Genomic DNA, 23,862 nt, shown 5'->3' with positions numbered 1-23,862 from the left:
TATTAACATATGATGAGACAAGTGCATCTCCTTAAAATCTACAAGTACTTTTCTTTTACAAAGTCACAAGCAAAAATTAGTAGCATACTAACAAAAATATAATATTTTATCTTACATCCCTTAATTAACAAACTGGATCATCCATACATTGAAGTAATATAGCTTGAAAAACATCCTTCAATCATAAAACTCACATCTCACAATTCACATGGCCAAAACAAACATCAGAATTTGTTTTAGATATTAAAGACAAATTCCCACATGTAGCTCAAAAAATATCCTGATTTCCTTAAACACTATATCATACTCTGCTAAAAAAAAAATGTTCTCAGGCATTGATAGTAGAAAATTGCACTATATACAATACTAAAAATAGTAATAATATAGCATATATATAACAATAAAGAAGAAAATACAGTACAATTGAGTATCACAAATTTAAAATCAACAAGGAAAAAAAAAAAGCCACAATAACTATCCTTGTTGAATGAGGACTGTTGGCAGGGAACATCACTCTTGTTTCATAGTTATGTTCCACGAATGTTCCAGTTTTGTAGTAGGTAGGTATCTGAGATCGTATTTAATAAAAGAGTTCATGTAATCCATATTCAACTTAAAAAATACATAACAAATATGACTTTGCTCAATACATTAGTATAGTGAAGATGCTAATATACTGATTAGAGGTCTGCAGGGATCAAATGATTTAAGCCTGACCTGATCCATAAACTGAAAAACCGAAACCCAAGACAAGAGTTCTGCTTAAGAATCCAGGACCACTCAGGGTCATAAGTGAGATTACCCCCCCCCCCCCAACACACACACACACACACACACACACACACACACACACACACACACACCTGCAATAATAAGAAAGCATTACTCATACAAAGGAGTAATCATAATTAAATTAGATTTTGAAATTTTATTTCATACAGGCTGTACTAATGAACAATGTAGTAAACAGTACTAACAATTGAAATGGACAAGGAAGATCATTGACCACGCAGTTCATTCTCTACCAAACATAACAGTTAATTTGGAAGAAAATACTGCTCCGTCAGTTTTCGGTGTGAATCTGAATCAATCATTTACTTTATGATCAAAGCCCCTTCAAAGCTACAACAAATCTGATTCCAGTGAATTTCTTCAAATATAGGAATTCAAGGAAGTGAAGAGGTATATAGACTAATCAGGAAAGTAATACCATGCTTCAACAAGCTGACAGACTGATTTATTAAAATCCTTCTAAATCCTTTCAAGTATCATGAAAAAGAGGTATGAAAATCAGCAAACAGAACTGCACAAATCAAACTAAGGAAGTAGGTAACATCTGGTATTAGTATAAAAGTAAACCAGACGAGGAGCTGTAACCTCCTTCAGTCAGGTCAGTGATATTGACTACCTTGCAGTAAAATCTCATTAATCCAGATTCTTACAGCCGGACTTCACATAATCTGAATTTTAAAAAAAACTGTGATGAATACAGAAAAGTTCTGAAAGTGACAGGAAATCAGTCACCCCAAAGCTCTGAGACATTTAATATTGTCTGTTCATTGTTCTCGATACAAGCTGCAGTCAGTTTCTACTACGCTATTGTATCAAAAGCATTTCATTTTGTGTATTGTATTTTATTGAATTTTAACATATGATACAACCTTTAAGTTTTCCAGTTGGTCAAAGCCAATGCAAGATTAAAAAATACTAGAAAATACCTGAAATAGGAAACATTTGATTAATACTACAATGACACGTTTTGCTCCTGAAAGAAAATCATCAGATTCTATCATCAAATCATACTTTTTAATTTTTAATATAAGCAAGTGTAAAAACATTTATGTTAAAATTCTGTGTTTGACGCCTCAATAAATACGGAAATGTTTTTTTGAACTTATTGCACTCTGTCTATTCTTTCTTTCCCCTTAGAATTTCAAAGAATCTGATAATGTTATTTCAGGAACGAAACATGCCATTCTGGTATTAAGTAAACATTTTCTTTTTTAGGTTTTTCCTATTATTTATTAATCTTCCACTAGTTTCCACAAGCTGAGAAAGCAAGTCAAAAATGAAAAGAAAATGGTTTCCAAACAAATAAAAAGGTAATTACAGTTGAAACTGGTTAAGACGTCCCTCTCTAGCATGTTGCCCTGGTTATTATGTCATTACTCCAAAGACCAAGTCCATGTCTTATTAAATACATGCTAAAGAAACCCGGATAGCACATTTATATCACTTTAGTATGTTCGTAACTCCCACCACAAACAATTGACATTTGCGTCCCCGGCCACATTGCACGCACAATGAGCTAGCAACGACTGGCCTGGGTAAGGATTTGGTAAAGAACTTAATTTCATGGCCCTATCATGTCAACCTGCAGCTTCAAGGAGCGTCATTCTCAAGCCAGTCTTTGATGTGGGCGTGTGTTTGTTTGGATCACGCAACAGAAGCTTGTGTGACATGTTGATGCCTAATTTTACGTTCGTAAGTGAACTGTGTAACAACGTACGTAAATTAGGCCTACTGTACATACGTATACAGCCTGACATGCTGGTGCTTAATTTTATGTTTGTAAGTGAATTGTGTATCAACTTACATAAATTGAGCCTACTGTACTTACATATAGTGGTTTGCAGGACCTTCAGTTATGGAGAAGAAGAAAGCTAGACAGTTTACAAATTATGAAAAATTTAGTTTATTGAGAAAACAGATGCTAAAACACCCATGAGACATGTGCAAATTGCCCAGACATTGGCCATTCCTATGATAACTTTAAACATAATTGTAAGCAATATGTATAGTTCGCATTTCTAAGAACTTTTTCCTTGATATTTTACTATGTTGGTGTTCTTAAAATGTACTATTTATTTATTTATTTATTTATATATTTAATTAATTATAATTGTAAACACCTGTTTCTTTGTTTTCATAGTAATTATTCTTACGTTCAAACCTAACCTTGAATTTAACAGCATAATTGTTTTTCATTTTTTAGCATGTTCCCTTTTTATGACAGTTTTTTTTTTGGTCCCCACAAAAACGTACCGACCAGTTTCGGCTGTATTATGGCATTGAGTGAGCCCTTTTCTGAATAAAACTACCAACACAAGGATTTTTGTATGTGGGAAAAATTAATTTTACCATAACAGAAAACTTTAGAAGGGTGCGTCTCTGGCTAATATTTATGCAGGGAACAGAATCGCAAAACAAACAGTCTGCAACATTAGGAAAACAAAGACTGGACTGTTGAAAAGTGTGAAGTGAGTGAGAAAGTCTTCAGAACAAGCCCCCGATTACGCTGTGCACAGTACAAGTGGTTTAGAGGATTACGTTCAAATTGTTTGGCAGAGGAACTGAAATTCAAGCTGCCATGGAAAGACTTGCAGAGTAGTTAGGAAAAAAATATTTTCGCAAGTTCACATTGGCTTTCCAGATTATGAATATGTCACAACATAGTTGACAATTTTATATAGGCCAATGCCTTTTGAATGTAGCTTAATAAACATGTTTTGTTGCTGTAAACGGAGATTTAATGCACTCTCTTGTTTTTGGTTAAATAAAGACTTTCGTTAATCCAGTGTACTTATTTCCCCAGTTAGTCTGTGTATTAAAGAGTTTCTACTGTAATATCCTCAGTTCTGAAGAGCCAACAACAATTCACAGTCATTTCTACAGAAATGCAAGGAAGATGACGGATTGGAATCTCTGGAAGCTATTAGCAACATTAACAATTTGAGCCTGAAGTGCCAGATTGATTCATTTCCAAACTGTACCATAACTGAAGTGAAAATAAATGGCAAAGGAAATAAGAAGAAAGAAGAGACAACTTCAAACCTATCTTCAACTTTTAAAAATATTGTTAACAATAATTCAGCTTGATTTCTTTTTCTTTTCTTAGTTGAATTCGTCAAGAATTTTGTGACAAACTGTGATAAAATTAGTTTTCAAACAGTTTTATCCTTCATTCTATTTTTCACTCCTGATTTTAGGGCTACACTTTACATTTTTCTGAACTATCATTTTTTTTAATACATCCTTCCTGAAAACTTGAGGTTTTCTGAGCCCAGCCAATCAACTAAGTTGAGTCTATGTCTGCAGGTCTGGCTTTGGCCCATGCAGGCTTCTAATACTGATATACCTATTGTTTCTATTGATATTTTGAGCAGGTAGTGTTTATTACTCTACCTGCTCATCCCTGAAATCTTTCCCAGCTGCTAGTGGATCCTTGACAGGTGCACCCTCTACCTTCTCACCCTCCACTCCAATGCCCTCCTTGAAAGTCTTCATGGGAACAGGAGGCGGTGTACTAGTCCCTTGGCCAGGCACTTGTATTTTGGCTCCATCTCTCCTTCGTATTCTATCTTGTCCTTGATGTAGTAATAACTGGTTAGGTGGGGGAATGGATCTGTGAGTGGAAGCAGACTGCTGTCTCTCAACACGTACCTCTCCTGCTTCGTAAGCTGGCTCGATTTCAGGAGGTGAAGACACATGACGCCGACTGTTCAAAAGTGAACATAACTGAAATGCAAACATTTATATGAAAGTAGAATAACAGAACAAACATAACTGAATATAAGAAAATATGAGAAAAAAAACTACAATTTCAAGTCATGTGTCTTAAAATATCTACAGTTACAAAGCACTGCTAGCCTAAGGACCTTCAGATAGACCATATACTAAAGTTAGTTGTACCCGTAATGTATATTTTTTTACAATCTGTTTTACGTCACACCAATACAGATAGGTCTTATGGCAACGATGGGATAGGAAAGGGCTAGTAGAGGGAAGAAAGTGACCGTGGCCTTAATTAAGGTACAGCCACCCACCTCCCGCTAAATTAAAAGAAGCGCTTTGATGGACAGGGCTGGAGGGAGGAACATTGCATATGCCACTGCATGGTGTTGCCACATTCCTTTCTCCTTCCCTTCACTTCCGGCTCACTTATTCTTTCGTTCAGATCGCTGTGTACATAACTCAGAAGTGAGAGGTTTGGCAACTCCAAGCAACAAGAGCTGGTCAACAGGTTTTATCTCCATGGCAACCACACTGGGTCTACCCTTGTGTTTCCATGGCATCCATACGCCCACTTCTCCCTTCTCCCCACCGGGGCAGGCAGTAAATCGACCTTTCTCTAAGAAGCGTCAGAAGGCATCTTTAAATATTACAACTATAGTTTCATCCGGAAGATAGTGGGTTCAAACCCCACAGTCGGCAGCCCTGAAGATGGTTTTCCGTGGTTTCCCATTTTCACACCAGACAAATGCTGGGGCCGTACCTTAATTAAGGCCACGGCCGCTTCCTTCCCATTCCTAGGCCTTTCCCGTCCCATCGTCGCCGTAAGACCTTTCTGTTTCAGTGCAACGTAAAACAAATAGCCAAAAAAACTATAGTTTTGTTTACTCGTGTCAGAATCTAGGTCATTGAATATTTAATTTTCATGACTGCATTGAACTTAAAATAAACTTGCAACTTATCAGGTAGTGTTCGGTACATATCTAAGAGATGTTACGTACAGAACAAAAATGGCGAACCCACGAACTTCCGATTTTGTGATGGATGCTCTATCATTAAGCTACGGTGGCCTAGGTCATATTTGTTCTGTTGGAAAAGGCAACAAGCATGCCTTTCTACAGTTGTGCTGCCAGTAGTCCCAGAACTGTAGCTCAATCCTGGTGATAACTGTGCAAGGACCTTCTCATGGTGACTGGAGCTCCAGTGACTTCCTCTTCGTCCCGCTGATGTTCATGTTTCTCTCTTCGAGTGTGTGTGTTATAATAGTAAGTAAAAACTTTGAGTGGAAAACTCAAACATGAGTGAAATTTATGTCTCCCTGAACTGCTCTACCATGATGCCTGACAGCAAACGGAGATGTGTCATTCAGGTCTTGCGTACACCGAGATGTAACAGAACTTCTTTCATCAGTGTCAATTCGAAGTTCCTGCCCTGATTACTCTGCATCCGTCTCAGGATACCAATGAGACAGTTCCAGGCATCAACCACTGTTGACCTTGACTGTTGATGCTTCCTGATTGGGGATGACATAGAGCTCATACCACTTGCTGAGAGAGTCCATGGTTAGAAGCAGTGTCCAATTCGGGAAATGGTCCTGGCATGTTGAAGGCTATCCTCTCGAAGGGTATTCCGAAGCGCTGCCACATTTGGCTACTCCTACAGTGGTGTCTGTGTGTACCTCAGCTACCAGTTCCATCCTTTTGTCCCTGGAAATTACCAGCTGGGCAAACTCCTCCTTGCTGCCAACTGACTCCCATACATACGTCAACAGACTAGACAATGGTAGAGTAAAATATATACAGTGAAACCTCGTTAAAGCGTTTCTACAGGGGACAAGGAAAAAGAACGTGTTAAGTGGGAAAACATACTAATGAATATACAAATATAAACTATCGAAGAGGAATATGAAAACACTAGATATGTTTTTTTCCGACGTGAGGGCATTTTACGTTGTGTATCAGCGGGTACAGTGAAAACTATAGGCCTATCTACCACTTCTAACGATAAGAGGAAAGTATTAAAAGGTGTGAAAAACACACAAGAACAAACATAAAAACCTTTACTGCTGGGGATTATAAAATAACAAGTACCGGTACACTGAAAGGTGGGAAAAATACCAGACAACAAACATGAAAACATGCGCACAGGGGCCAACAAAAATACTGAAGTAATATTGCAGTCACACTTTCTATAACAAATGTTAGTAGAAGCCTTTTATTTCAGAGCAGTGGGTTATTAAACATTATTTTCTGGTCACACTCTTAGACACCTATTATGGGATGAGAAGGTCCCACAAAGAACAAAAGAACAAAAATGATCATGTACAAGTCACATTTCATTCCCATCCTTGCATATTCTCTGGAAACCTGCACACTAACATCAAAGGATTGTAGTAGGATTCAAGCCTGTGAAATAAAATTTCTTAGAACTGCCCTCCAAAAGACACGACATGATCACGTGAAAAATGACTAGATCCGATCTAACCTAGGTCTAAATGCATCGATGGAGGAAAGACTGAGGTCATCTAGACTTAAATGGATGGACCAACTGAGGTAAGACATGGAGAGAAGAGGATGGAATTGGAATCTGTCATGAACAACAAAATCTTTTTGAATAGGCAACTTTGGGAGATGCTAATTTTCAAACACCCTATCCAGCTTGTTGGAAGGGCAAAACGATGATGATGATGATGATGATGACTCTTAGACGAACTGGAGGTTACACTCCACATGTGCAACTGTAAGGAATGACTTTGTCTGCCATTTTGAATTGAACAAAACTTCGACCAACTTGAGTGATCGAGTCGAAACTTGAAGGTGCAAATTTCAACATTTACAACCTCTGCACGCTTATGCCAGTCCACTTTTTGACATTTTAATTTTGTCTTCATTATAAGGAATTTTACAACGTTTTCCGTATCCATAAGTAGGCTATCACAAGACATATGCACCACGCTGATCAACTTCACTCGATTATGTTCCTAATCCAGATATGGGCTACCATATCACGCGACATATTAGCTACACTCCACTGTACCACTCAGCACAAAATACATTTCTACCTTCTGAATGGAATGTGAAATACAAGCACAAACAGGCTCACTGTGTTATTCAGATATCTGGCTGCTAACTGGCAAGCAAAACTAAACATTCCTGTGGCTTACAGCTTGCTCCCCGAAAGTGCAGCTTATCCTTTGAAGTCCAGAAAGGCCTTTTCCCGTAATCACGCAACTGTGGCAATGGCTCTTACCCTGGTTGGAAATCAAGTTTCTTTCAGAAGGAATGACAAATACAGTAACATTTTCTGGTCTAGGAAAAATGTCATCGTAGTAAATAATAATAGTGAAAATTCATGATGTGATAAGCGAGGTTTTTATATATAGGTTTAATACGATGAAAATCAGGACTTTGAATTTCCGACATGCTAAGCGGGAAAACGTGTTAATGAGAAACGCACTAAAGAGGTTTCATTGTACATAGTTATCAAGAAAGGTGAAAAACTCATGTTGAAAGAATGGATACAAAAAATTTCCCACAGAAATGTTCGAATACTACTCGAAAGGAACAAGATCCACTGGTCATATAACGAAACAATGGCAAGAGAATGCTTTACAGGATCATAACAGGCCATTAGGTCTAATATGTGAATGTTTTATCGTATCATACACATTGCATTCAGCAAATACAAACAGGAAGTTTATATCCTTAAATCAAGATTCTGTACGTAAAATATAGCTTTATTTTACTATCTAGTAAATTTATTGAAATACAGCTTATGATTATAATAATGACATCAATGCCAAAATTCTTACCTCATTTATACCATCAAGGGCTTGCTGAGCTTCTGAATTCTCTGCTGTACCAATTGAATGCTGAAGAACTGTACGATACTGAGCGAGTTTAAGGTGACAAAGGGACATCACAGCATGTGCATGTTGCAGTTCCGCCATAAGTAATGCTGGATCCTGCAACAAACAAAACTATAACATAAACCCACCTATAACTAGACACTTAATGCAAATTTCTAAATTTCTGGTATCTTCTTGATGCTTTATTTGCAACAACGTTAGTGTCACGAGATCTGTTAATCCTATCAAATAACAATCATCATGAAGGAGGCTATCATGAAAGATCTTCAGTCTTGATGTGGGGAGATCACTTATCTGCCAGGCTGAGTAGCTCAGACGATTGAGGTGCTGGCCTTCTGACCCCAACTTGACAGGTTCGATTCTGGCTCAGTCTGGTGGTATTTGAAGGTATTCAAATACATCAGCCTTGTGTCTGTAGATTTACTGGCACATAAAAGAACGCCTGCGGGACTAAATTCCGGCACCTCGGTGTCTCCGAAAACCGTAAAAGTAGTTAGTGGGACGTAAAGCCAATAACATTATCATCACTTTTATTTTTTCGTTTCTTCCCTTTAACTATGTTTACCCACCTTTCTCTTTACCTTATTTGTCCCACATTAAAACTGAAATCTTTGTAAGAATATATGCATGCAGAGGAGCTGGAACAGATGAGGGAAGAGCCCTTCCATGAGACAAATGGAGACTGTCCTAGACCTTTTGGTCACATGTTTGTTTTGGCCTTTTTTTTGTTTATTTTGTTCTCTCCTCTTTCCACGCAGATCTATTTGTTTAAGCTAATATACCATATTTCTTCGAATCCAAGACTTTGTTTTTCACAGAATCTTATGTGAAAAATCAAGGGTCATCTTGCATTCGTGACCTAACAGTAATGAACACCACTGGCAGTTTCCATGGTAACCACACCGCTTCTTTTCATCCCCCGCCTGCACGTGCGCACGCACACAAAACTCATTGACAATCTACATCCGCCTCTTTATTATACACAGCTACCGGTTGTACAGTGCCTCTGTGTTAACATCACTGGATCTCAAGAAATAGCGAAGAGAGAATAAAATTCTATTAGCCTCTACAAAAATGTCTCTCACATCCGCAGAATGGCATCAAAACATGCAAGACTTTGAATTCTTAGAAAGGCCAGGGCTACTCATTGACACAGTTACGTGCCTACTGTACCTGACGCTTAGTAAAATGATGTTTTATAGACAGCAGGAATATTTTCGTGATGGATCATTGCATTGTAAAGATAGGTGGAACAGGTACTGCCAGCAAATTCTCAACTGGATCTCGTTGATATTATGATGCCAATTTAATGTTGATGGTTATTAAACATGTGAAAATGAAGAATAATTGTGCAGCTGCAAGAAAATACTGCATTGGGTGTAACTAAAGCCAATATCTGGCGTTAGCATGAAGACAAAGATAGCTTTAAAAAATGCATACTGAACAAAAAATATATTCAGTGGCCAGCAACAAGGACTCTTTAAAGAAGTTGAAGATGAAATTGTGAGGTAAGTGGGCAAAATCGCAAGTACGGAATGACCATACCATGACGCAATAAACTCATTCGTTGACCTTCAATGTATGCATCTTTATTTGGGCTATACATCACTCGCCACTGAAATCAGCCAAACCCGGAAAGCAAGACGTGTGTAGCGGCAGCCAGTTGTACCTGATGCTGAGTAAAAGTAACAGTTTTATAGACAACAGGAATATTTTCCTGATGGATCATCATATTGTAGAGACATGTAGAACAAGTATTTCTGGCAAATTTTCAATGGATTCTCTTTGATATTTTGATGTCAAAAATTAATGGTTATTAAAAATGCAGAAATAAAGAATGCAGTAAAACCTTGTTTAGAAGTTTCTGCAGGGGACAACAAAAATGAACGTGTTAAGCGAGAAAACGTACTGCTGAATATACAAACAAAAACTACCCAACAGTGATATGGAAACACTAGATAAGATTTTTTCAGACATGAAGGCATTTCACGTCGTGTATCCGTGGGCACAATGAAAACTGTATCTACCATTTCTCAAGATGAGAGGAAAGTATTAAAAGATGTGAAAAACATGAGAGAACAAATATGAAAACCTTTTCTGCTGTGGCTTATAAAATAAGTGCACTGAAAGGTGTGAAAACATATGGGTGGGGCCCAATAAAAATATCAAAGTATTATTGCAGAACACACTCTTTCAAAAACAAATGTTAGTAGAAGCCTTTTATTTCGGAGCAGTGGGTTATAAAACATTTTCCGGTCACACTCTTAGACAATGAATTGGAGGTTATACAAGGCCATGTGTGACTGCGACAGAATGACTTTGGCCACCATTTTGAAAAACTTTGATCAAGTTGAATTGATCGAGTCGAAACTCGAAGGTGCGATTCAACATTCGCGACCTCTGCGTGCTTAAAGATGCGGATGCCAGTCCACTTTCTGAAAGATTTTAATCTTTTCTTCATTAGAAAGGAATTTCACTTTCTCTGTATTCATACTTAGGCTATCACAAGACAAATATGCAGCACGCTAGACAATTTCACACGATTATGTTCGTAATCCAGATATAGGCTACCATATCCCGCGAAAAAACTTCACTGTAACATTCAACACAAAATGCATTTCGAACATCCACGGTATGCACTAGCCGTGTGTCTTGGTGAGTGTGCTATTTACCAACTGATGAGCCCAACAGAAATGAAGAAAGTAGTTCTGAGCGCAGTAGGAGGCCCAGTGTGGGTCAACCATGATGGGTGTTAGAAGATTTGGACGGAACATCATAGGGAGTTGCTTTCCATCTCAAACACAATCACTCCATTTCATCTGACAAAATTCCCCCTTTCCATTCACATTAAGTGGTGAATGTTACAAAAATTTGCATAGTTATACTCCTGTTTCATTTATTCATCAAGAAACTTCAAGATCCCTTTGTCTTGGGATATTTTTCCACATGGTATTTTATGAATAACAAATCTTTTACATCAAGAGATGTCAAATAGTGACAATGAAAAAAAAAAAAAAAAAACTCCTTAGACATTTAGACCTTTTATCTTGACAAGGAAAATTTGTTTTTAATATTAGTGGTTAATTGTGTTTTACTTACATAACCTGTGTTTTTGTACATATTTTAACTGTGAATCAAGATAAATTAATTAAATAAATTAAAGTTATTTTAATCTAAGAAAAATTGTAAGATTTAAAAGTGGTGGAAAGGTGGAACTTCTCAAACTTACAAAATTAAATTTGTTATATGAATGGCAATCACGGTGATATGAGCTGCTAACTTGCCAAGTCAAGCTGTGCTAACTCACACAGCTTCGGTGGGTAAACAAAGCTGTTGGCTTTTTTACGAAGTCTGTAGTTTGTCGCAATTAATACACATTTTAATGTGCCCTCGTCATTGAAAAACTGCAAGTGTAAAACCTTGATGTGCTTGTTGCCCAACTTTGTCAGATCTCTATCAAACCACAAGCAATTCAGCTCACAGTCACTGTTGGTAAATATGTCCTTAAAGCGTGTATTAATTGTTTCTCATTTCCCGCAACTCGTGAGTTGACAACTCTTCCGATGATGCATAGTCCATGAGGGTGGAGGTGACAAGTAACTTATCAGAGGTGTCGATGTCTATGGACTCATATCAATGTCTACAACCATTGGTGAGTCACTGGTACCGCCTGGACTGATACAAAGCCAGGAAAAGTCTCCATGCTTACTTTCTGTTTGGCACTGATAAGTGGCATATTTTTGGAACTACTGTGAACTGTTCCATTTTCTAATAGTCATTTCCTGAAATTCTAGTTGTAATAAATTCAGTATATGCCTCATTGTGGCAAATTTTTGCACTAATATTCTAGATTTCATTTCACAGTTATTATAATGTAACAGTGTTATAACTCTTCAAATGTGTTTAACATAGTTCACTATATTCTGCACAAAATGGCTTTTACTTCACTTCCATCTGTTAAGATGTGTATGTTTGAGAAATATGTCCATTCCTTGTTGTTGATCTTGAATGGGGTTTTTTTTCAACCACCATTATTTTCAGATATTCCCTAATTTAGTCTTGCTCAACTTTTTACACCACTATTCCGATTTACAAGACATATTCACACCACAAGAAGAAACAGAATAATACTTTTATTTATCAATATCAAAAAAGTTTAAAAAAGAAGGAATATGAGAAGTTGCAAATAAATCATACACACCACACTCAATAAAGAAAAATCTTGTTTCAGAACATCTTGTCTTAAATAACTTACATCAAGTGCATAGCCATCAACAATGCCTGCATCTCCATCTGCACGCCTCGAGGATCTTGAGTTTCCTTTGCCAGATCCCCAACGATTAGATCTGGAGGACAATTTTTTGAACCTTAAAGAAAAAAAAAAAGAGCATATTAAAGAACTTATACATGTATATACAGACTACTTCATTTTCCTAACAGGAAACAAAGCAAAACAGCATACAGTAATTTAGTCTTGTTTAAAAATATTGTTGACTCTCCAAAAACCTAGGTGAACCTATTTCAATACACGCTTTTATAAGTCATCAGAGACCCAACTAACCTGCCAGATAATGTTGATGTTCCTTGAGAGTCTGACTTTTTGCGTTGTTTGTCTCCTCTGTTAGTTGGCTGCTGTACGCTCACATCTTTACCTGAGCTAGGCTGACCCGCTCTGTTCAAATCTGACCTTCCACCCACAGTAACCACAGGAAGGTGAGGAAATGAAGTCATTGCAGGCTGACAGTATTTCTGAATTTAAAAACAACAAAAAATATCTAAATACAGAATTTCAAAATTCACATCAATAATATCAATATTTGTGTGTCCAGTATATAGTCCTGAGCAACTAAGTCACTAGTACAAAGGGCGTCCTGTTACCCAGCCAACACGGGCCGAACAACAGATAACAAAATGGCCAGTTAAACAATAATATTAAAGGGCCAATTCAGCAATTTATAGTACTATAATTTAAAATGTTTTAAGCAATGTTTCAAAATCTTTTAGACTTATACACTGACTAAAATCATCTGCTATTGTAAGCAAAAGTTGCATTTGTTTCGCAAGTGGAGCGGGATATGAGGCAGCATGAGCGCTAGTAACCATGAGAAACTGGAAGTGACATTCACTGGGATAGCTGTTAATCCAACGACAATTAAGGAGTCCACCATACATGGATGGGTACGTGACTGGCAGGAATAAGATGAGTTTCAATAGGCTATTTAATGACTACTGCCTTTTACACACAGTACGTAGAGCATGGAGCATTTGTCTCGTAACAAGCGATCTGGCCATGTGGTTAGGATCGCGTAACTGTGAGCTTGCATTCATGAAATAGTGGGTCCTAATCCCATCGTCGGCAGACCTGAAGATGTTTTTCTATAATTTCCCATTTTCACACCAGCCATATGCTGGGGCTGTGCTTCAATTAAGGCCATGGCCGCTACCTTCCCAATCAAAGTCCTTTCCCATCTTTGTGTCACCGAAAATCTTCAATGTGTTGGTGCTACATTAAATCTTCTTCTTCTTCTTCTTCTTCTTCTTCTTCTTCTTCTTCTTCTTCTTCTTCTTCTTCTTCTTCTTCTTCTTCTTCTTCTTCTTCTTCTTCCAATACTTCTCCATTACTGAAGATTAGCCACAATCCCGACGACGTCTGCTCAATCTTTAGTTGTCCTCAGTGTGACGTTACTATGGAACTTTACTTACATTTGGAACTATTTGGAAATTTGTATCACTGTGTGATTTTACACCTTCATTTTTCATTCCCGTAAGTTGTGAGGAAATGCAACTGGTGTGCATTTGAACGCCATCTGTTGGCGTAGCTATTAACTAAACTTTAATCCAGTTGGTGGGGCATCAAGTGACCACTATACATAACTGCGACAATGTGGCAAATAAATGGATATAAATAAAAGTCAATGAAAAGATGGCGTTAGATGTTTTTTGCACTCATCGCAAAAGGTGAGGAAGTACAGAGGTTAGGAGTATGATCCTGGCTAAGGGCCATACTTAGAATATTAGCATCGGCGCAAGGCGTCGAAATGTTTCATTTCACCTTTATTTAATCTTGGGCACTTATGCTTTTTTTTCTGATGCCTTTGCAGTAGTTTGAACTTTCATGATGCAACCTTATCTTAATTAAGAAAATGCTTATTCCGAAACTTCAAATTGAAAGATCAAATATTACTATTGGTGAACTGTAAATTTAAATTGTATGTACGGTACAGTATATCTGTTTCTTATGTTGGTTATATTATCATGAAAACTACACTTGTATTCAGCATTAACATTTCATAACTACCTCATTGGAAATCTTTCATAACCGTTAGGACCAAATTTTTCTTCTGTTAACATTATTTATTAGTAACATTTTGAAGGTTATGATTTCAATTATTGGTTAAAGTTTCTTCAAATTCTTACAAAGTTTGGTGTATGTGAGGTTAGCGTTAATAGTATATCTTTGGATCCATTTCTATAGTACTTAGGTAATATTTACATTGATGTAAACGAAACCTCAAAATTATTCACTGACTTAATGCTAGTTAACCGTACGCTGTAAGATGTCTTGTGTATTGATCGCGTTTGTTGCATGATACTGTAAGTTATTTTGATGATGAATTTTTTTCCTTTCGCTTGTTTAAAAAAAATTTTTGTTGGTTATGAATGATCATTAGCCTACGACTATGGACGTGTGATCTTGAACCTTATCAACTTCATGGTTACATCCTGAATCGTTATTGAATTGATTCTTGTTCATCTATTAATTATTTGTCATTTCAAAACATAATTTTTACGAATTGTCGAGATTTTATTTCTCCAGATCTTGCTCGACTTTCATATCAAGCAGTTATAATTTTGGGGTTCCGGAATTAAGAGTTTCAATCCCCTTAACAGTTTAAACCATTTTCCTTTCAAGAAATCTTAACTCATTTATTTTCAAGAACTAAGTGTGTTTAAGGTAAATTGTGGTACCTCATTTTAATTTTCTTACTGTAATTTTCTCACCCTAATTTTACAATCCTAATTTATCAATGTTACTTGTTATTTCAGAGTATACTTATTACATCTTCCTTGTCTTAAATCATGTTCCTCATTTCATAAAGCACTGGTAAGAGAGGTGAAGTGTAATTTTAAAAATTAGGTCCTGGGCTGACCCATAAAATGGGTGGTTTAGTACTGCTTCCACACATGATTATTGTCACTGGTAAGTAATAAGAATTATTGTGACACATCAGTTTAATCTAGTACTCTCCAGTCCCCTAAATTCCTCAGCCAAGAGTTTCCATAATTAGCGACCTCTGTGTCCATCAATTTTACCCTGGACATTAAACCTCTAGCAAAAGAAGCAATTATCGATTTGCCTGGCATGTTTCAGCACTCTGGCTTTGCAGCTTAGAAAGTCGTGAACAAGCTACATCCTCATGACTTTTTTTGTGACTGTATCTGTTAGAACCTTCAAACAAGGGAAATATCAGACAAATAATTCACATTTAGTTCAGTACCACCATTTTTTCATGTAACAAATGTCAAAATATTCTGGCTGAACAGCTTGAACATACAGCTGTAGAGACGCCAATAGCTCGTGACCTGCACCTTGGAACACCGCAGCTCAGAAAGCCACAACTTGTTGGTTAACATCTAAGTCATGTGCCTATTCTTAAAGCAAGAGAGAGTATCTCCCACAACAAACTACCAAGCACTCTACGTGCTGTGTTTCACTTTTGTTAGTGACAGTGAACAGCGTTCCTACCAGCAGCCAATAGTACTTCTCACGCCAATACACTGAAATTCACACACAATCAACAGCTGCTGAGCCCACATTTTTTAATTTATTATTCCATCCTACGAGCATGGTTCAGAGATTAATGCACTAGATCTGGCTTGGTTTCCCTCTCACAAGCACATGAATTTCACTCATGAACTACCAACAAACAGATTTCTCACCTGTGTTTGGACTCCAACTCTTTAGAAAGAGCATATAAGTGCACTGAGTTTTGTCGAAGAATACACATACAAGTGTTTGTATAGAAAATGTAATTCTGAATCCTGTATGGATGCTGCTTTTATTTGTAAGATTAGCAGTTTACCCATTATTTTATTTTCATTGGAAAACTGTTATAGAAAGGAAGGGGTTTTTTTTTTTTTTTTTTGCTTTACGTCGCATCGACAACAATAGGTCTTATGGCAACGATGGGATGGGAAAGGCCTAGGAATTGGAAGGAAGCGGCCATGGCCTTAATTAAGGTACAGCCCCGGCATTTATCTGGTGTGAAAATGGGAAACCATGGAAAACCACCTTCAGGGCTGCCGACAGTGGGGCTCGAACCCACTATCTCCCGATTACTGACAGGAAGGACGAAAATGGATATGCCATTTTTCTAGGAAACAGAAATCTAAGTACACTTAATAGACTATGTTTTTTGATAGGACAACCGAGCTGCCAATGTGGTTAAGGTTGTGCAGCTGTGAGCTTGTATTCAGGAGAATGCGGGTTCAAATTCCACTTTCAGCAGACCTGAAGATGTTTTTCATGGTTTCCCATTTTCACACCTTAATTAAAGCAATGGCCGCTACCTTCCCAATTCCCATCCTTGCGTCACTGAAAACCTTCAATGTATTAATACACTGACAAATTTTTTTTTAAAAGGACTATCAATCAACACTGGTCTGCATTTAGGGGTGTTGCCCAGCTGGCAGATTCCCTATCTGTTCTTTACCTAGTCTTTACTTAAATGATTTCAAAGAACTTGGAAATTTATCAAACATTTCCCTTGATAAATTATCCGAATCATGAATTCCTCTTCCTATAAAATAATATTTGCCCCAATTTGTCCTACTGAATTCCAACCGTATCTACTTTGATATTTTATATTATGATCTTACCTATGTTTAAGTCCGCCTCCGTAGCGTAACGGTTAGTGTTATTAGCTGCCGTCCTCCGTGGCCCGGGTTCGATTCCCAGTACTGCCAGAAATTTAAGAATGGCAGGAGGGCTGGTATGTGGTTGAAATGGCACATGCAGCTCACCTCCAATGGGGGTGTGCCTGAAAAGAGCTGCACCACCTCGGGATGAGGACACGAGTTTACTTACCTATGTTTTAAAGCTCCATTCAAGCTTATTCATCTACGACATTCCACGCTATCTCTTCACTGAGAACTTGGAACATACCGCTTTCTTGAACGACTTGTCTCCTTAGTCCTAAGTCTTCCCAGCCCCAAGTTTACAATATTTTAGTTGAAAATCATCCAGAACAAATTGTGCTGCTTTCCTTTGGATCTTCTCCAGTACTCGAATCAAGTAATCCAAGTAAGGGTTCCATACACTGGAATCATTGTCTAATTGGGGAGTCTTACCAGAGATCTACATGCCCTCACCTTTACATCCTTAATACAATGCCTAAACACAATCATAACCATATGAAGAGATCTGTAACCTTTATTTACATTAATGTGATTACTCCAATTAAGATCTTTCTTTACATTAACACCCAGATACTTTCAGTGATCCCCATGAGGTACGATCATCACCCCATTAACACAGTTATCAAAACAGAAAACTTTTCCTTTTGGTGACTTTTCATCCCATGTAGCATATTCACTTTTAAGGGTCCCAGATGTACATTTTGAGTTGCATTTAATGTTTTCCTTCACTGCGTGCAAGGCAAAATGCAGAGTGTGGAGTGGGGCTATTCATCACGAGCACCACAGCACGCAGCATAGTTTCTGCTAGGTACGTAACTGAATGATGTGGAGAGAGTTAGCAGTTGGAGGAATTAGGATGAGTACTGTCTCAGTGTATTCATCTTAGAGGGTGCATATGAGGATGAAGTAGACATTTTCCAGTATTAGAATCAATAAGCATAATCCAAGGTGTGACCCAAAATTCACTCAAGATGAAATTTTAAACAGGCAGGCTGAGTGACAATGTAGTCAGCGTCAACAGAAAGGACAGGATAAAACTCTAGGGCAATTTCAATGTGAGGGTTGGAAACTGAACTGTAGGATATAAAAGTAAACTCATCTCCTCATCCCGAGGTGGTGCAGCACTTTTCAGGCATACTCCCAATGGACCAATGGAGGTGAGCTGCATGTACCCATTTAACCACAGACCAGCCCTCCTGTCATTCTTAAATCTCTGTCAGTACCGGCGAACGAACCTGGGCGTCCAAGGATGGCAGCTAATAATGCTAGTCTGCCGCAAATTGGACTGGTTGCACACTTGCCATTGTGTCAGCTCCCATTGTCCAGAAACCACAAGTGTCTCAGATTGCAACAGGTACGTGAACGCCATCACTGGTGTGCTGAGCGGTAAAATGTAGGTTTTTTTTTTCCACATGAATCCCACCTCAACCTGTCCTGCAGTGATGGCTGCATATGTGTTAGATGCTACCGTATTGAGCGCAATCTGGCAGCCTGCATTGTTGAGCGGCATAGCGGACAAACACCAAGTGCGATGGTTTTGGATGCCATTGTGTACAAGAACCGATCTTGCATCCTATGTATCCTATGTATTGAAGGCAATCTGAACAGCAACCAGCATATATGAGGGAGGTTTTAGAGCCCAAGGTACCCCCCCTCCTTCAGGCAACTTCATATGCCACATTTCAACAGGACAATGCCTGACTACATGTGGCGAGGAATGTGCAAGCCTTCTTCAAAGAATGACTGGTACCATTGCTTCCATGGCCTGCACGTTCGACTGACTTTGTCCACCGAACGTGTCTGGGATATACTTGGTCAGTAACTTGTTCATCACGATCATCCAGTAAGCGGTATTGACGATTTGCGGACTCGCATACAAACTGCATACAGAGAGAGATTTGCCAGGAATTTATCCAGAACCTTTTTGATGCCATGCCATGAAGTGTAGAGGCTCTAATTGCAGCACATTGATGCTACACAAAACACTGAACACTCAAACTCAAAGGTCATGTACAGGTATGTAAACTTAATCATCTGTTTACTGTGATATACCTAGTCTGTGGTTTTAAGTTCATTTCAATTGTGTTTCCTTCTTGGTATCCCAATTTTCATAAATATTAATATACGTAAACACTCAACCACACAAAAAACTGGCCATTGCAGAAGATGACTTTCTTTCAATACCCTCTTGTTTGAAATAGGATGAACATATTGTGTAGGTGGTAGGATTCCCAGTCTCATCTTTTTGGCCATCGGCTATCCGCAGTTTATGAATATCATTTCGAGAATGTATAAAGTTAAATAATTCTTGCTGGCTTTTTTTTTTCTTTTTTTTCTTTTTCATATATACATACATATAGAAATGAAAGCCAATCTTTACAATTTTATTATATTATAGATTTGCATTAAAGGCTATTAAATATTTAAGAAAATAAATATATAAATATGAGGAAAGACATGAAGTATATATTTCATTTGGAAAATAAAATATTTTTGTTTTACATCTACAGAAGGGTCCAGAAAAATGGAGACACTCTTTGATAGTTAATATCTTTGGAACAAAATAACATATCATTGCAATTCTTGCACGGTAGCGTAGTCCATTGTTTTCTCAACAGATTCTGAAGGTCAAGTGAATGGTGCGGCAATCTTGATGCGAGTTTTCCAGCAGATGACAGTGCAGCAATGAATAAAGTAAGATTGTCATTTGGGCAATGCAAGGCTGTACTGAAGTGGTACTGGAAGTACGAAAACATGGAGATACAACGGCATTGACATAATGTGTACGAAACTCAGCCACCAACATGTACAATAATTTATTGTATTCAGGATAAATTTGAAGCCAACGGTACTGTTCGGGATGTGCATAAGGAAAGGTCTGGCCAACCAAAAACATCAACAAGTCCAGCTTCCAGCGCTGCTGTGTTGCAACATTTTACTAAGTAACCTCTAAAATCTGTAAATCAGGGTGCACGTGAAAGCGGGGTAAGCCGATCAACCATATGACGAATTCGAAAGAATGCGAAGTGGAAAGTGTACATTCCAAGATCGCTAGACGCTGCAAACCAGGACAACCCGGATCGAAGGATGGAGTACTGCGAGTGGTTTGAAGGGATGCTTCGCGAGAATGAACGGTTTGCAGGGATGGTTATCAGGTCTGATGAGGCGTAATTCAAACTGAACGGTACTGTAAACTGTCACAACTGCGTGTATTGGGCTGCTGAAAATCCTCACATTCACGTGGACAAACATGTTAATCTACCCGGTGTTAACGGTGTTGTGCGGTCTGTGATCGCGCGGTTTGATTGGCCCATCCTTCTTTGAAGATGCCGTAACTGGTGAGGTGTATCTTCATATCTTGCAAACATAGATTTTCCCAGCCATCCGAGAGGTGTTTGAAAATTAAAGATTTTACCTACAACAAGACGGTGCTCCATCTCACTACCACAGAGATGTCAGAGCCTACTTGGATGAAATCGACCTGGACGATGGATATGTCAAAGAGGAGCTGTTGAGTACCCACCACACTCTTCAGACCTTACACCTCTTGTCTTCTACCTATGGGGGACCTTGAAAAATGAAGTTTTTCGACAGAAGCCAGCTACAGTGAACAAGTTACGAGAAACCATCGAGGCGTCCTTGCGGCTATCACACCGGCAATACTGACAGCCGTAGTTCGGTCAGCAGTTCAGTGGCATCAACGTTGTTTGGCTGCTAAAGGGGTCACTTTGAACACATGAGATAACCTGTCCCCCGTGCAAGAATTGTAACGGTATGCCATTGTGTTCCATTAATACTGACTGTCAAAGAGTGTCTACATTTTTCTGTACCCCTCTGTATGTACTGCATGAAGGTAAATACAGTCTTTTCTTTTTTGTTTCAATGCCACAATAAGCTTAATGTGTCACAGATCACTCCCAAGAATAACACCTTCTGCAATGCATCCTGCCTTGTTTCTGCATCTCAGAATTTAACCCAGGCTTTTGGCACATAATCTAGTGATTAGTAACTGTATACCACCACCCCTCCTACCCTGTCTTCCAACATTCTTATTGTGAAAAATCTTTTCACCAACAGGACTCAAACTGTAACCACTGTGTCAGACTGTAAGGAATTGATACCATAACAATCGCAAACCCTAGGCAGGCTGTTTTATAGAATTCATAATCCATTTAATTTAAGTACTTCACAATTTATGGTTTACCATTGTGACAAAGTACACTTCACCAAAAAGTCTTCATTAAATCACACGATTTTCGTTATTTAGATAATATTTATGGTGTGGTTTTGATAATCTACTAACGCAAAGTGTACATACGATTTGGAAAAATTTAAAGGGGCCCTCCAGCACCAACAGACCTACATCCTGAAGAACTTCCTTGCTTACACCGAAGTGGGCACAAAAATCATAAGAGAATTTTAGGATTGTTCTCCCACATCCCAATCAAAATCCTATAACTGTAATGTATTTATGTCAGTACGTGTTTATGAAGTAATTTTTCACGGGCACATAAAGAATTATATTTTGAAGTGCTTTTTCAGGAGAAATCATTGTCTCAGGCCGTGAAGAGATTTGCCAAGATCAAAATGTGAGAAAATTGCTTAATTCAACCATAAACAAGGGTAAATATAGGATTCACTGGGAAATCAACAAGAGTAGATCAAGGAATGAAACCGTAACAAATTTTTGTCTTCACACTGGTCATGACTGTCTTGCACTTCAATGAGTCAAAATCTTTATTAGCAGTACATGCACAATATTTAAACACCAGAATTCTACAATGGCAAAGACCACGTTCTGATATGCCCAAAATTAACGTTCTGGTCAAGAGTAGAACAAAGCTGTATTGGGATGCCAGAAAATTAACCCATTAGTGCATAGCATCCAAAAAATCGGACGTCATAAAAAAAAAAAAAATTGTGCGATATTTATGCGTTGTTTTAAGCCCGCAATAGTTTCTTGTGCTTCAGAAATGCTGTAGCTAACAAGAACCAAGAATACATCATTCCTTAACCTTACCATTCATTGTTGAATCACACTTACTGCAAGCATGGCGGCAAGATAGTACCGAGTTTTGTGCCACAGTCGAGATTTGTATTTATGATTTAATAAATATTTCCGATAATTGTAAACTTTGGTATGGACCATATTGTTGACATTCCTATGAATCTACTGACACACAAAGATGTCAATTATGTCTTATCATTGACGTGACAGAGGCTCATAAATATAGCTGTTCTGAAAATCGGACGCTATGCATAGGGGAGTCCTACTGTCTCAGACATTTGCATTCTCTTACTAGTTTGATGGTGAGTGAAATATTGGAAGTTTTAGAGGAAAAACTGACATTTGGAGAGGAGCAGCACAGCAAACTTTATGGCGGGTGTGAAACGGTTGATGATAATGACAGATGAGTAGTAGAAACCTACTTCCGAGTAAATGTGAAGGGAAAATTGCTTGAAAAAATATTTAAAAAAAGGGAAGGCTAGGTCCACTGGTAGTCGAAATATTACTGAAAGTTTGCAGATGGAACTGAAAAACCAGAAAACCGTGTAAAAGGAATATGTCATAGGAATATAAAGTCATTCATAAGATCAGGCTAGTACTCCTGTTTCCGTTATCCCTGATAGAAAATTCAAAAGCATTAGTAGGTCAAATTGTAACACAAAAGAAGCAACTCCAAAGTGGACAAAATCACAATCTACATCTCATTTGTTGACTGACTGTTTTCCTGCCCTCCCCACACACAATCAGATGATTTTCAAAACTCTGAAATTCTGCTAGACTTCTTTCTCTGCCAGTGGCTATAGGATACCTTTCCAAGTGTATACAGCAATGTAAAATGAAAGGCTGATACAATTTGGACTTGGAGGAAGTGAAGTACTACCTCTCATTGATGCAGGTGGAACTGAATCAAACATGGAGCATACAATATTCCTTGACAACTACTTTACATTTCTGAAATTGATAAGATATCCGGCTTCAAAGGGAGTAAGTGCAACAGGGACATTTCAAGAAAACCAGACAGAGAAGTGCCCCCTTCAAAGAAAGGCAGACGGAAAAAAGAAAGAAGGGGATCATATGACTGCAGGAGTTCTGGTGGTGCGTTGCTGGTGCACTGGAATGACAACAGTGTTGTCACTGCTGGTACAAACTACAAACAGAGATAAGCGGTGCATCAAAGTGGTCCAGTGTAAAAAAATATGCAAAGTGTCTGTACTGCAATGAAAGCAGTTCAAGTCCTATAGTGGCATCCGAAGAGTAGATCAGCTTAACCAGTTTGGACTTCGCCTGAAATGCTTCTGTTGATATCATAATCAGTAAATACATAACCGTGCATAGCGTATACAGTATTGTGATAAGTCTTCAGTGGAAATCGTAAATCTACTTTACAGTGTAAATTGGATAAGATAATCCAACTCTCTAACACAACCTAGCTTGCAACATTATTGTACAATATAATGCTGAGTAACAAGTGTTGTTGTACTGACCTGAGTGCATAGCATCCGATATATCGTACGGCCTGTGTAAATAAAACAAGCACTTGTATGAACTTTCTCAT

The 23,862-nt window shown here is 38.1% G+C and overlaps 1 protein-coding gene across 1 annotated transcript in view; it reads right to left on the bottom strand.

The window, feature by feature from the left end:
* Window positions 1-1,415: 1,415 nt before the first annotated feature.
* Window positions 1,416-23,862, bottom strand: part of TBC1D5 (TBC1 domain family member 5) — a 111,459-nt gene continuing 89,012 nt past the window's right edge. Inside the window, exons 11-14 of the mRNA XM_067138802.2 lie at window positions 12,942-13,129; window positions 12,636-12,747; window positions 8,324-8,476; window positions 1,416-4,518 (exon numbers count right to left, since the gene is read on the bottom strand). Coding sequence (XP_066994903.2) covers window positions 4,177-4,518; window positions 8,324-8,476; window positions 12,636-12,747; window positions 12,942-13,129 — 795 coding nt within the window. The 3' untranslated portion in view covers window positions 1,416-4,176. The remainder of the gene's footprint in view (window positions 4,519-8,323; window positions 8,477-12,635; window positions 12,748-12,941; window positions 13,130-23,862) is intronic.

Source organism: Anabrus simplex, chromosome 1, assembly GCF_040414725.1.
Source record: "Anabrus simplex isolate iqAnaSimp1 chromosome 1, ASM4041472v1, whole genome shotgun sequence".
Classification (NCBI taxonomy): domain Eukaryota; kingdom Metazoa; phylum Arthropoda; class Insecta; order Orthoptera; family Tettigoniidae; genus Anabrus; species Anabrus simplex.
Note: the sequence above shows the minus strand (reverse complement) of the source record. Positions and strands in the feature narration are given on the sequence as shown.